Genomic DNA, 13,789 nt, shown 5'->3' with positions numbered 1-13,789 from the left:
ATACAGAGATAGTTCTGGCATTTCTGAGGTCGCATGGGTGGAAGGTGAACGTGGAAAAGAGTTCTCTATTACCACTCACAAGAGTCTCCTTCCTAGGGACTCTTATAGATTCTGTAGAGATGAAAATTTACCTGACGGAGTCCAGGTTATCAAAACTTCTAAATGCTTGCCGTGTCCTTCATTCCATTCCACGCCCGTCAGTGGCTCAGTTCATGGAAGTAATCGGCTTAATGGTAGCGGCAATGGACATAGTGCCATTTGCGCGCCTGCATCTCAGACCGCTGCAATTATGCATGCTAAATCAGTGGTATGGGGATTACTCAGATTTGTCCCCTCTACTAAATCTGGATCAAGTGAGCAGAGATTCTCTTCTCTGGTGGCTTTCTCGGGTCCATCTGTCCAAGGGTATGACCTTTCGCAGGCCAGATTGGACGATTGTAACAACAGATGCCAGCCTTCTAGGTTGGGGCGCAGTCTGGAACTCCCTGAAGGCTCAGGGATCGTGGACTCAGGAGGAGAGACTCCTCCCAATAAATATTCTGGAGTTAAGAGCAATATTCAATGCTCTTCTAGCTTGGCCTCAGTTAGCAACACTGAGGTTCATCAGATTTCAGTCGGACAACATCACGACTGTGGCTTACATCAACCATCAAGGGGGAACCAGGAGTTCCCTAGCGATGTTAGAAGTCTCAAGGATAATTCGCTGGGCAGAGTCTCACTCTTGCCACCTGTCAGCGATTTACATCCCAGGCGTGGAGAACTGTGAGGCGGACTTTCTAAGTCGCCAGACTTTTCATCTGGGGGAGTGGGAACTTCATCCGGAGGTGTTCGTTCAGCTGGTTCATCGTTGGGGCAAACCAGAACTGGATCTCATGGCGTCTCGCCAGAACGCCAAGCTTCCTCGTTACGGATCCAGGTCCAGGGACCCGGGAGCGGCGCTGATAGATGCTCTAGCAGCCCCTTGTGTTTTCAACATGGCTTATGTGTTTCCACCGTTTCCGCTGCTACCTCGACTGATTGCCAAGATCAAACAGGAGAGAGCATCAGTGATTCTGATAGCGCCTGCGTGGCCACGCAGGACCTGGTATGCAGACCTAGTGGACATGTCGTCCTGTCCACCATGGTCTCTGTCTCTGAGGCAGGACCTTCTAATACAAGGTCCTTTCAACCATCCAAATCTAATTTCTCTGAGGCTGACTGCATGGAGATTGAACGCTTGATCCTATCAAAGCGTGGCTTCTCGGAGTCAGTTATTGATACCTTAATACAGGCACGGAAGCCTGTTACCAGAAAGATTTACCATAAGATATGGCGTAAATATTTATATTGGTGCGAATCCAAGAGTTACTCATGGAGTAAGGTTAGGATTCCTAGGATATTGTCCTTTCTACAAGAGGGTTTAGAAAAGGGCTTATCTGCTAGTTCGTTAAAGGGACAGATTTCTGCTCTATCTATTCTTTTACACAAACGTCTGGCAGAAGTTCCAGACGTCCAGGCTTTTTGTCAGGCTTTGGCTAGGATTAAGCCTGTGTTTAAGACTGTTGCTCCGCTGTGGAGCTTAAACTTGGTTCTTAAAGTTCTTCAAGGTGTTCCGTTTGAACCCCTTCATTCCATTGATATTAAGCTTTTATCTTGGAAAGTTCTGTTTTTGATGGCTATTTCCTCAGCTCGAAGAGTCTCTGAGTTATCCGCCTTACATTGTGATTCTCCTTATCTGATTTTCCATTCAGACAAGGTAGTTCTGCGTACTAAACCTGGGTTTTTACCTAAGGTAGTTTCTAACAGCAATATCAATCAGGAGATTGTTGTTCCATCATTATGTCCTAATCCTTCTTCAAAGAAGGAACGACTTTTGCATAATCTGGACGTAGTCCGTGCCCTGAAGTTCTATTTACAGGCAACTAAAGATTTTCGTCAAACTTCTTCCCTGTTTGTCGTTTACTCTGGACAGAGGAGAGGTCAAAAAGCTTCGGCAACCTCTCTCTCCTTTTGGCTTCGTAGCATAATACGTTTAGCCTATGAGACTGCTGGACAGCAGCCCCCTGAAAGAATTACAGCTCATTCCACTAGAGCTGTGGCTTCCACCTGGGCCTTTAAGAATGAGGCCTCTGTTGAACAGATTTGCAAGGCTGCGATTTGGTCTTCGCTTCACACCTTTTCAAAATTTTACAAATTTGACACTTTTGCTTCTTCGGAGGCTGTTTTTGGGAGAAAGGTTCTACAGGCAGTGGTTCCTTCCGTTTAAAGTTCCTGCCTTGTCCCTCCCATCATCCGTGTACTTTAGCTTTGGTATTGGTATCCCATAAGTAATGGATGACCCGTGGACTGAATACACTTAACAAGAGAAAACATAATTTATGCTTACCTGATAAATTTATTTCTCTTGTAGTGTATTCAGTCCACGGCCCGCCCTGTCTCTTTTTAAGGCAGATCTAAATTTTAATTAAAACTCCAGTCACTACTGCACCCTATGGTTTCTCCTTTCTTGTCTTGTTTCGGTCGAATGACTGGATATGACATGTGAGGGGAGGAGCTATATAGCAGCTCTGCTTTGGGTGATCCTCTTGCAACTTCCTGTTGGGAAGGGAATATATCCCATAAGTAATGGATGACCCGTGGACTGAATACACTACAAGAGAAATAAATTTATCAGGTAAGCATAAATTGTTTTCTATGGCCGATCTTGCAGCTGCATCAACTTTTTGGTTGGAAAGTCTAGCGCAACAGGAAATGGATCCTTATTTGTCTAGCATTGTTCGCTTGCTTCAACATGCTAATCATTTTATCTGTGATGCCATTTTTGATATTATCAAAATTGATGTTAAATCTATGTCTTTAGCTATTTTAGCTAGAAGTGCTTTGTGGCTCAGATATTGGAATGCTGACATGGTATCTAAGTCTAGAGTACTATCTTTCTTTCCAAGGTAATAAGTTATTTGGTTCTCAGTTGGATTTGATTATTTCAACTGTCACTGGGGGGAAGGGAGGTTTTTTGCCTCAGGATAAAAGACCTAAGGGTAAATCTAAAGCTTTTAACCGTTTTAGTTACTTTCGACAAAATAAGGAACAGAAACCTAATCCTTCCCCCAAATAATCTGGTTTCAATTGGAAACCTTCAAGTTGGAATAAATCCAGACCGTTTAAGAAACCAAAGCCAGCCCACAAGTCTGCATGAAGGTGCGGCCCTCATTCCAGCTCAGATGGTAGGGGGCAGATTAAGATTCTACCAAAACATTTGGGCAGATTCTGTCCAAAATCAATGGATTCAGAGTATTGTTTCTCAAAGGTAGCGGATAGAATTCAGAGTAAGACCTCCTGTGAGAAGATTTTTTTCTCTCACACATCCCAGCAAATCCAGTAAAAGCTCAGGCTTTTCTGAAGTTTGTTTCAGACCCAGAGTTTTCAGGGGTAATCATACCAGTTCCGTTTTAAGAAACAGGTTCTGGGTTTTTATTCAAATCTATTCATTGTCCCAAAGAAAGAAAATTCATTCAGGCCAGTTCTGGATCTGAAAATTTTAAATCGTTCTGTAAGAGTGACAACTTTCAAAATGGTGACTATTCTGCTTTTTGTTCAGCAAGAGCATTATACGTCCACAATAGACTTACAGGATGCATAGCTTCATATTCCGATTCATCCAGATCATTATCAGTTTCTGAGATTCTCTTTTCTAGACAAGCATTACCAATTTGTCGCTCTTCCGTTTGGCCTAGTGACAGCTCCAAGAATCAGAGAACGGGGTATTTTGGTACTAGCTTAGTCTTTACATTCTGTAGAATCTCACACAAATCAGCTAGTGTTGTTTCTTCAAAGACATGGTTGGAGAATCAATTTACCAAAAAGTTTCTTGATTCCTCAGACAAGGGTCACCTTTTTAGGTTTCCAGATAGATTCAGTGTCCATGACTCTGTCTCTAACAGACAAGGTTTCAGCTTATCAGAACCTTCAGTCTCAATCATTCCCTTCAGTAGCTATGTGCATGGAAGTTTTAGGTCTCATGACTGCTGCATCGGTCGCGATCCCCTTTGCTCTTTTTCATATGAGACCTCACCAGCTTTGTATGCTGAACCAATGGTGCAGGGATTATACAAAGATATCACAATTAATATCCTTAAATCCCAATGTTCGACTCTCTCTGACTTGGTGGTTAGATCACCATTGTATAGTTAAAGGAGCCTGGACTCTGATCACAACAGATGCAAGTCTTTCAGGTTGGGGAGCTGTCTGGGGATCTCTGACAGCACAAGGGGTTTGCAAACCTCAAGAGGCGAGGTTATTAATCAATATTTTAGAACTCTGTGCTATTTTCAGGGCTCTTCAGGTTTGGGCTCTGTTGAAGAGAGAACCGTTCATTTGTTTTTAGACAGACAATATCACAGCTGTGGCATATGTCAATCATCATGGTGGGACTCACAGTCCCCAAGCTATGAAAGAAGTATCTTGGATACTTGCTTGGGCGGAATCCAGCTGCTGTCTAATTTCTGCGGTTCATATCCCAGGTATAGACAATTGGGAAGCGGATTATCTCAGCCGTCAGACATTACATCCGGGGGAGTGGTTTCTCCATCCCGATGTGTTTTCTCAGATTGTTCAGATGTGGGGTCTTCCAGAAATAGATCTCATGGCTTCTCATCTAAACAAGAAACTACCCAGGTACCTGTCCAGGTCCAGGGATACACCGGCGGAAGTGGTGGATGCGTTAGCAGTTCCTTGGTGTTACCAACCTGTTTATATCTTCCTGCCTCTGGTTCTTCTTCCAAGAGTGATTTCCAAGATAATCATGGAACAATCGTTTGTGTTGCTGGTAGCTCCAGCATGGCCTCACAGGTTTTGATATGCGGATCTTGTTCGGATGTCCAGTTGCCAACCTCTGCCACTTCCATTAAGGCCAGACCTTCTGTCTCAAGGTCCGTTTTTCCATCAGGATCTCAAATCATTAAATTTGAAGGTATGGAAATTGAACGCTTAGTGCTTAGTCATAGAGGTATCTCTGACTCGGTGATTAATACTATGTTACAGGCTCGTAAATCTGTTTCTAGGAAGATTTATTATTTAGTTTAGAAGACTTATATTTCATGGTGGTGTTCTCATAAATTCTCCTGGCATTCTTTTAGTATTCCTAGAATTTTACAGTTTCTTCAGGATGGTTTGGATAAGGTTTTGTCTGCAAGTTCCTTGAAGGGACAAATCTCTGCTCTTTGTTTTATTTCACAGAAAGATTGCTAAGCTTCCTGATATTCACTGTTTTTTTGTACAGGCTTTGGTCCGTATCAAGCCTGTCATTAAATCAATCTCTCCTCCTTGGAGTCTTAATTTGGTTTTGAAGGCTTTACAGGCTCCTCCGTTTGAGCCTATGCATTCTTTGGACATTAAACTACTTTCTTGGAAAGTGTTGTTCCTTTTGGCCATCTCTTCTGCTAGAAGAGTTTGAGAATTATCTGCTCTTTCTTGTGAATCTCCTTTTCTGATTTTCCATCAGGATAAGGCGGTTTTGCGGACTTCATTTAAATTTCTACCTAACGTTGTGAATTCTAACAACATTAATAGAGAAATTGTGGGCCCTTATTTGTGTCCTAATCCTAAGAATTCTTTGGTGAGATCCTTACATTCTTTGGATGTGGTAAGAGCTTTGAAATATGTTGAAGCTACTAAAGATTTCAGGTGGACTTCTAGTCTATTTGTTATCTTTTCTGGTTCTAGGAAAGGTCAGAAGGCTTCTGCCATTTCCTTGGCATCTTGGTTAAAGCTTTTGATTCATCAGGCTTATTTGGAGTTGGGTCAGGCCCCGACTCAGAGATTTACAGCTCATTCTACTAGATCAGTCTCCACTTTGTGGGCTTTTAAGAATGAAGCTTCAGTTGATCAGATTTGCAAAGCAGCAACATGGTCTACTTTACATTCACTAAATTCTACCGTTTTGATGTATTTGCTTCTTCGGAAGCAGTTTTTGGTAGAAAAGTTTTTCAGGCAGCTGTTTCAGTTTGATTCCTCTGCTTATGTTTGAGTTTTTTTTTCATCGTAAAATGACTTTTTCTTTTATCCCTCCCTCTCTAGTGACTCTTCTGTGGAGTCCCACATCTTGGGTATTACTATCCCATATGTCACTATCTCATGGACTCTTGCCAATTACATGAAAGAAAACATAATTTATGTAAGAACTTACCTGATAAATTCATTTCTTTCATATTGGCAAGAGTCCATGAGACCCACCCTTTTTATGGTGGTTATGATTTTTTAAAGCACAGTTATTTCCAAATTCCTTTGTTGATGCTTTTTACTCCTTTCTTTATCACCCCACTACTTGGCTATTCGTTAAACTGAATTGTGGGTGTGGTGAGGGGTGTATTTATAGGCATTTTGAGGTTTGGGAAACTTAGCCCCTGCTGGTAGGATTGTATATCCCATATGTCACTATCTCATGGACTCTTGCTAATATGAAAGAAATTAATTTATCATGTAAGTTCTTACATAAATTATGTTGTTTGTATGAATACCTCAAAAATATTGCGTTTACTCAGGCTATATTTCTATGTGCATTATTGTAACTGCATAAACAAATTACATTTATTTGCTCTTCCATCTATCAGCTTAGTTTTTAGCCAGTCTCTCATATCTCTGGACTTGATAGAAGATTTCTTGGAACTGGCAAGTAGAGAAAAAACTGAAGATGAGCCTGACCGTGAAATTTATAAAGGTATGTATTACATTAACAGTAATGTTAAGCATGTAGATATGCTTTATCAATTTGCATAGCTTGTGCATATGTGAAAAATGTGTATATTTGTTTCTGTCATTGTCTAGTAGGCATTCAGGTACAAGTGGGCATATGCATTCCCATTGTAATACATTAATTTTCACTTGTTTCTACCTATTTGTAGTAAGCTTGTAAGGGTTTAGCAGTGATTTTATTCATGTAAGTAACAGGTCTTATGAGAGTATTCTGTGTAGTTTGTGCACTGTGGCGGTATTGTTGGAGTGTCCCAGTCTGTTGATCACACCTAGGAGAGCATACATATTAGTGTTCTCCACAGAAAAATTTGCAAGCCGGGTGGCATTATAAAGTTACTGAGCCCCATAGGTGTCACACAAGATTTTTTTTTTTATAAATTGTGCACACATTTTGCTAAATAGTGAGCTCATTTTACTAAATAGTTAGCTCAATTTAGCGATATTGTGCGCCCGATTTAGCAAATTTGTGCGCCCGATTTATAAATAATTATCCTGCTATTCCACCTTAAAGGGACATTATACACTAGAATTTTCTTTGCAAAAATGTTTTGTGGATGATCCATTTATACAGTCCACCTGGGAGTTTTTGTAACAATGTATAGTTTTGCTTATTTTTTAATAACATTGTGCTGGTTTTCAGACTCCTACCCAAGCCCCAAAGTGTCAGATGTATACATGCATTTACAGACCACTGCTGGCTCCTGTTTGCCTAAACTGTAATTTCATATGCAGGGAAAGGGGGGATCTTCACCAAGCCCCTTTCACTGGGTGTTAAAGCTAATTTCATCAGCAGTGCTAAATTTGGAGCTTCTAAGTAAGTTTTTAAAAGGTTTTATACTGAATTTTTTCTGTTTTTTCACTTTTAATAAAAAGCTTCCATCCTAAACCTAAAGTCTAGTTCCTCCGCAGCCGGAGGTTTAGAGGCCGCAGATTCCGACCCAGAGAAAGAGTCCTCTGAAGTATCGGAGTCTTCTGCATCAGCGGATAATCTAGTCTCAGATACATCCAACAGAGTAGATGACCCCTGGGAAGGAAAGAAATATTTAACCTTTCGCTTGCGCTTAGCAGTGCAAGGTAAAGCACTGAAGGCCGCAGACACTGCCGTTTGCAACTGATCAGCAAAATCTGGCGGCCACAGGGCCCTTCCTGCAGGAGGATTAGTAGTGCACTGGGGAGCTGCATGTGTAATCGGAGATGATTAAAGGGAACTCACCTCACGGGACAGATCCCTCTCAGAAGTGGACGGCTCAGTGGTACTAAACATCTTGGTCTTTTTAGATATCACTATTTTATCAGGGCATGTGGAACACAGTTGAGAAAAAGCGCGCTGAACTAAACAGACTGCGCAATAATCAAAAAGGAAGAACCTGACTGTTCACACATTGCCAGAGCCACATCTCACACATGTCGCAGCAAAAAACACAATAAAGCAATCTTGTATAAATCCCCCCTGTTCAATAATCACCTTTTGGAGGTATTAACCCTTGATTCTATACAGATTAAAGGAGTCACACTTTGACCCTGTCTTCTTGCGTTATTACAGGTATAAAAAAATTAAACAATCTTACCAGAATGTACGCCGTGGAACAGGAACACGACCTCTCAAGATTGACAGTGATGTAGCATCGCTACTGACATGGACTTGAGTGATAGAAAGCAGGCAGTGAAACTCATCAACACTGATTGCTTAAGGAGCTGTTAATACGAGTCTGTATGGTTTCTCAGAAAGACTCTCCCTGCATCTCCAGACCCTGACATTTGTCAATGCTCTCACTGAGAGGCTGACAAGACTATTTAAAACTCCAGTCTTATTCCGAAGAGTGCTACACTCCATAAGAGACTACTCCGAATCTTCCGACACTTCTCTGCCATCCTCCTGTGACGAAAGGCAAAGAATGACTGGGGGGTGAGGGGAGTGGGGGAAGTATTTAAGCCTTTGTCTGGGGTGTCTGCCTCCTCCTGGTGGCCAGGTTCTGTATTTCCCACAAGTAATGAATGAAGCTGTGGACTCTCCTCGTATTAAGATGGAAACTAAAATGGCATTTTAGTCAAGACTATGACTAAAACTAAATCAAAATTTGCTGTCAAAATAAAAACTTTATGCTATTTGTTATAATCAATCCATATCTAATTACTGTTTTTTTGTAAAACAAATAAAAAAAATAAAGCAAGGCTATCTTGCTTGTTTTTTTTTAAATTTTAAGATAGACATGTTATATACTTCTACAGTTAAATCTGTTAAATCTGTATTGCATGTTCAAACCTTAATACCAAAAATAAAAACAGGTTAATAAACCTTTACTCCAGGAGTATCTAATGAGTGTGGAAGTTCTAGAGCAGTGTTAATTTTGTTGCAGAACATTTTTTGAATTTGTGAACAAACAATTGATTCTTCCTATAGGAATAAGAATAACCCACGAGTATGGGTTTAAGTTATGCTGTGCCTGTGCTAGCTGCAGAAACTTTTTGTTGTGTAGTTACTTAATTGTTTTAATTATTAACAGAGAACTGTTAAAGTTTTTATATTGGGTAATGTGTGCAATGGCGTTACAGCCAATACAGTTTACAGGGTTTTTCTCCAACATAGGTGTGTCCGGTCCACGGCGTCATCCTTACTTGTGGGATATTCTCTTCCCCAACAGGAAATGGCAAAGAGCCCAGCAAAGCTGGTCACATGATCCCTCCTAGGCTCCGCCTACCCCAGTCATTCTCTTTGCCGTTGTACAGGCAACATCTCCACGGAGATGGCTTAGAGTTTTTTAGTGTTTAACTGTAGTTTTTATTATTCAATCAAGAGTTTGTTATTTTAAAATAGTGCTGGTATGTACTATTTACTCAGAAACAGAAAAGAGATGAAGATTTCTGTTTGTATGAGGAAAATGATTTTAGCAACCGTTACTAAAATCCATGGCTGTTCCACACAGGACTGTTGAGAGGAATTAACTTCAGTTGGGGGAACAGTGAGCAGTCTCTTGCTGCTTGAGGTATGACACATTCTAACAAGACGATGTATTGCTGGAAGCTGTCATTTTCCCTATGGGATCCGGTAAGCCATGTTTATTAAGATTGTAAATAAGGGCTTCACAAGGGCTTATTAAGACTGTAGACTTTTTCTGGGCTAAATCGATTCATTATTAACACATATTTAGCCTTGAGGAATCATTTAATCTGGGTATTTTGATAAGTTTATATCGGCAGGCACTTTTTTAGACACCTTTCTCTTTAGGGGCTTTCCCAAATCATAGGCAGAGCCTCATTTTCGCGCCGGTGTTGCGCACTTGTTTTTGAGAGACATGACATGCAGTCGCATGTGTGAGGAGCTCTGATACATAGAAAAGACTTTCTGAAGGCGTCATTTGGTATCGTATTCCCCTTTGGGCTTGGTTGGGTCTCAGCAAAGCAGACACCAGGGACTGTAAAGGGGTTAAAGTTAAAAACGGCTCCGGTTCCGTTATTTTAAGGGTTAAAGCTTCCAAATTTGGGGTGCAATACTTTTAAGGCTTTAAGACACTGTGGTGAAATTTTGGTGAATTTTGAACAATTCCTTCATATTTTTTCGCAATTGCAGTAATAAAGTGTGTTCAGTTTAAAATTTAAAGTGACAGTAACGGTTTTATTTTAAAACGTTTTTTTGTACTTTGTTATCAAGTTTATGCCTGTTTAACATGTCTGAACTACCAGATAGACTGTGTTCTGAATGTGGGGAAGCCAGAGTTCCTTCTCATTTAAATAAATGTGATTTATGTGACAATGACAATGATGCCCAAGATGATTCCTCAAGTGAGGGGAGTAAGCATGGTACTGCATCATTCCCTCCTTCGTCTACACGAGTCTTGCCCACTCAGGAGGCCCCTAGTACATCTAGCGCGCCAATACTCCTTACTATGCAACAATTAACGGCTGTAATGGATAATTCTGTCAAAAACATTTTAACCAAAATGCACACTTATCAGCGTAAGCGCGACTGCTCTGTTTTAGATGCTGAAGAGCATGACGACGCTGATAATAATGGTTCTGAAGGGCCCCTAAACCAGTCTGATGGGGCCAGGGAGGTTTTGTCTGAGGGAGAAATTACTGATTCAGGGAACATTTCTCAACAAGCTGAACCTGATGTGATTACGTTTAAATTTAAGTTGGAACATCTCCGCATTCTGCTTAAGGAGGTATTATCCACTCTGGATGATTGTGACAAGTTGGTCATCCCAGAGAAACTATGTAAAATGGACAAGTTCCTAGAGGTCCCGGGGCTCCCAGAAGCTTTTCCTATACCCAAGCGGGTGGCGGACATTGTTAATAAAGAATGGGAAAGGCCCGGTATTCCTTTCGTCCCTCCCCCCATATTTAAAAAATTGTTTCCTATGGTCGACCCCAGAAAGGACTTATGGCAGACAGTCCCCAAGGTCGAGGGAGCGGTTTCCACTTTAAACAAACGCACCACTATACCCATAGAAGATAGTTGTGCTTTCAAAGATCCTATGGATAAAAAATTAGAAGGTTTACTTAAAAAGATGTTTGTTCAGCAGGGTTACCTTCTACAACCAATTTCATGCATTGTCCCTGTCGCTACAGCCGCGTGTTTCTGGTTCGATGAGCTGGTAAAGGCGGTCGATAGTGATTCTCCTCCTTATGAGGAGATTATGGACAGAATCAATGCTCTCAAATTGGCTAATTCTTTCACCCTAGACGCCACTTTGCAATTGGCTAGGTTAGCGGCTAAGAATTCTGGGTTTGCTATTGTGGCGCGCAGAGCGCTTTGGTTGAAATCTTGGTCAGCTGATGCGTCTTCCAAGAACAAGCTACTTAACATTCCTTTCAAGGGGAAAACGCTGTTTGGCCCTGACTTGAAAGAGATTATCTCTGATATCACTGGGGGTAAGGGCCATGCCCTTCCTCAGGATCGGCCTTTCAAGGCCAAAAATAAACCTAATTTCTCCAACATAGGTGTGTCCGGTCCACGGCGTCATCCTTACTTGTGGGATATTCTCTTCCCCAACAGGAAATGGCAAAGAGCCCAGCAAAGCTGGTCACATGATCCCTCCTAGGCTCCGCCTACCCCAGTCATTCTCTTTGCCGTTGTACAGGCAACATCTCCACGGAGATGGCTTAGAGTTTTTTAGTGTTTAACTGTAGTTTTTATTATTCAATCAAGAGTTTGTTATTTTGAAATAGTGCTGGTATGTACTATTTACTCAGAAACAGAAAAGAGATGAAGATTTCTGTTTGTATGAGGAAAATGATTTTAGCAACCGTCACTAAAATCCATGGCTGTTCCACACAGGACTGTTGAGAGCAATTAACTTCAGTTGGGGGAACAGTGAGCAGTCTCTTGCTGCTTGAGGTATGACACATTCTAACAAGACGATGTAATGCTGGAAGCTGTCATTTTCCCTATGGGATCCGGTAAGCCATGTTTATTAAGATCGTAAATAAGGGCTTCACAAGGGCTTATTAAGACTGTAGACTTTTTCTGGGCTAAATCGATTCATTATTAACACATATTTAGCCTTGAGGAATCATTTATTCTGGGTATTTTGATATAATAATATCGGCAGGCACTGTTTTAGACACCTTATTCTTTAGGGGCTTTCCCAAATCATAGGCAGAGCCTCATTTTCGCGCCGGTGTTGCGCACTTGTTTTTGAGAGGCATGACATGCAGTCGCATGTGAGAGGAGCTCTGATACTTAGAAAAGACTTTCTGAAGGCGTCATTTGGTATCGTATTCCCCTTTGGGCTTGGTTGGGTCTCAGCAAAGCAGATACCAGGGACTGTAAAGGGGTTAAAGTTAAAAACGGCTCCGGTTCCGTTATTTTAAGGGTTAAAGCTTCCAAATTTGGTGTGCAATACTTTTAAGGCTTTAAGACACTGTGGTGAAAATTTGGTGAATTTTGAACAATTCCTTCATGTTTTTTCGCAATTGCAGTAATAAAGTGTGTTCAGTTTAAAATTTAAAGTGACAGTAACGGTTTTATTTTAAAACGTTTTTTGTACTTTGTTATCAAGTTTATGCCTGTTTAACATGTCTGAACTACCAGATAGACTGTGTTCTGAATGTGGGGAAGCCAGAATTCCTATTCATTTAAATAAATGTGATTTATGTGACAATGACAATGATGCCCAAGATGATTCCTCAAGTGAGGGGAGTAAGCATGGTACTGCATCATTCCCTCCTTCGTCTACACGAGTCTTGCCCACTCAGGAGGCCCCTAGTACATCTAGCGCGCCAATACTCCTTACTATGCAACAATTAACGGCTGTAATGGATAATTCTGTCAAAAACATTTTAGCCAAAATGAACACTTATCAGCATAAGCGCGACTGCTCTGTTTTAGATACTGAAGAGCATGACGACGCTGATAATAATGGTTCTGAAGGGCCCCTAACCCAGTCTGATGGGGCCAGGGAGGTTTTGTCTGAGGGAGAAATTACTGATTCAGGGAACATTTCTCAACAAGCTGAACCTGATGTGATTACGTTTAAATTTAAGTTGGAACATCTCCGCATTCTGCTTAAGGAGGTATTATCCACTCTGGATGATTGTGACAAGTTGGTCATCCCAGAGAAACTATGTAAAATGGACAAGTTCCTAGAGGTCCCGGGGCTCCCAGAAGCTTTTCCTATACCCAAGCGGGTGGCGGACATTGTTAATAAAGAATGGGAAAGGCCCGGTATTCCTTTCGTCCCTCCCCCCATATTTAAAAAATTGTTTCCTATGGTCGACCCCAGAAAGGACTTATGGCAGACAGTCCCCAAGGTCGAGGGAGCGGTTTCCACTTTAAACAAACGCACCACTATACCCATAGAGGATAGTTGTGCTTTCAAAGATCCTATGGATAAAAAATTAGAAGGTTTACTTAAAAAGATGTTTGTTCAGCAGGGTTACCTTCTACAACCAATTTCATGCATTGTCCCTGTAGCTACAGCCGCATGTTTCTGGTTCGATGAGCTGATAAAGGCGGTCGATAGTGATTCTCCTCCTTATGAGGAGATTATGGACAGAATCAATGCTCTCAAATTGGCTAATTCTTTCACCCTAGACGCCACTTTGCAATTGGCTAGGT

The 13,789-nt window shown here is 41.3% G+C and overlaps 1 protein-coding gene across 1 annotated transcript in view; it reads left to right on the top strand.

Moving 5' to 3' along the window:
- Window positions 1-13,789, top strand: part of ATRX (ATRX chromatin remodeler) — a 783,199-nt gene that overhangs the window by 619,841 nt on the left and 149,569 nt on the right. Inside the window, exon 27 of the mRNA XM_053714433.1 lies at window positions 6,588-6,694. Coding sequence (XP_053570408.1) covers window positions 6,588-6,694 — 107 coding nt within the window. The remainder of the gene's footprint in view (window positions 1-6,587; window positions 6,695-13,789) is intronic.

This window comes from Bombina bombina, chromosome 1 (assembly GCF_027579735.1).
Source record: "Bombina bombina isolate aBomBom1 chromosome 1, aBomBom1.pri, whole genome shotgun sequence".
Lineage (NCBI taxonomy): Eukaryota > Metazoa > Chordata > Amphibia > Anura > Bombinatoridae > Bombina > Bombina bombina.
This window is presented reverse-complemented; position numbering and strand designations above follow the sequence as displayed.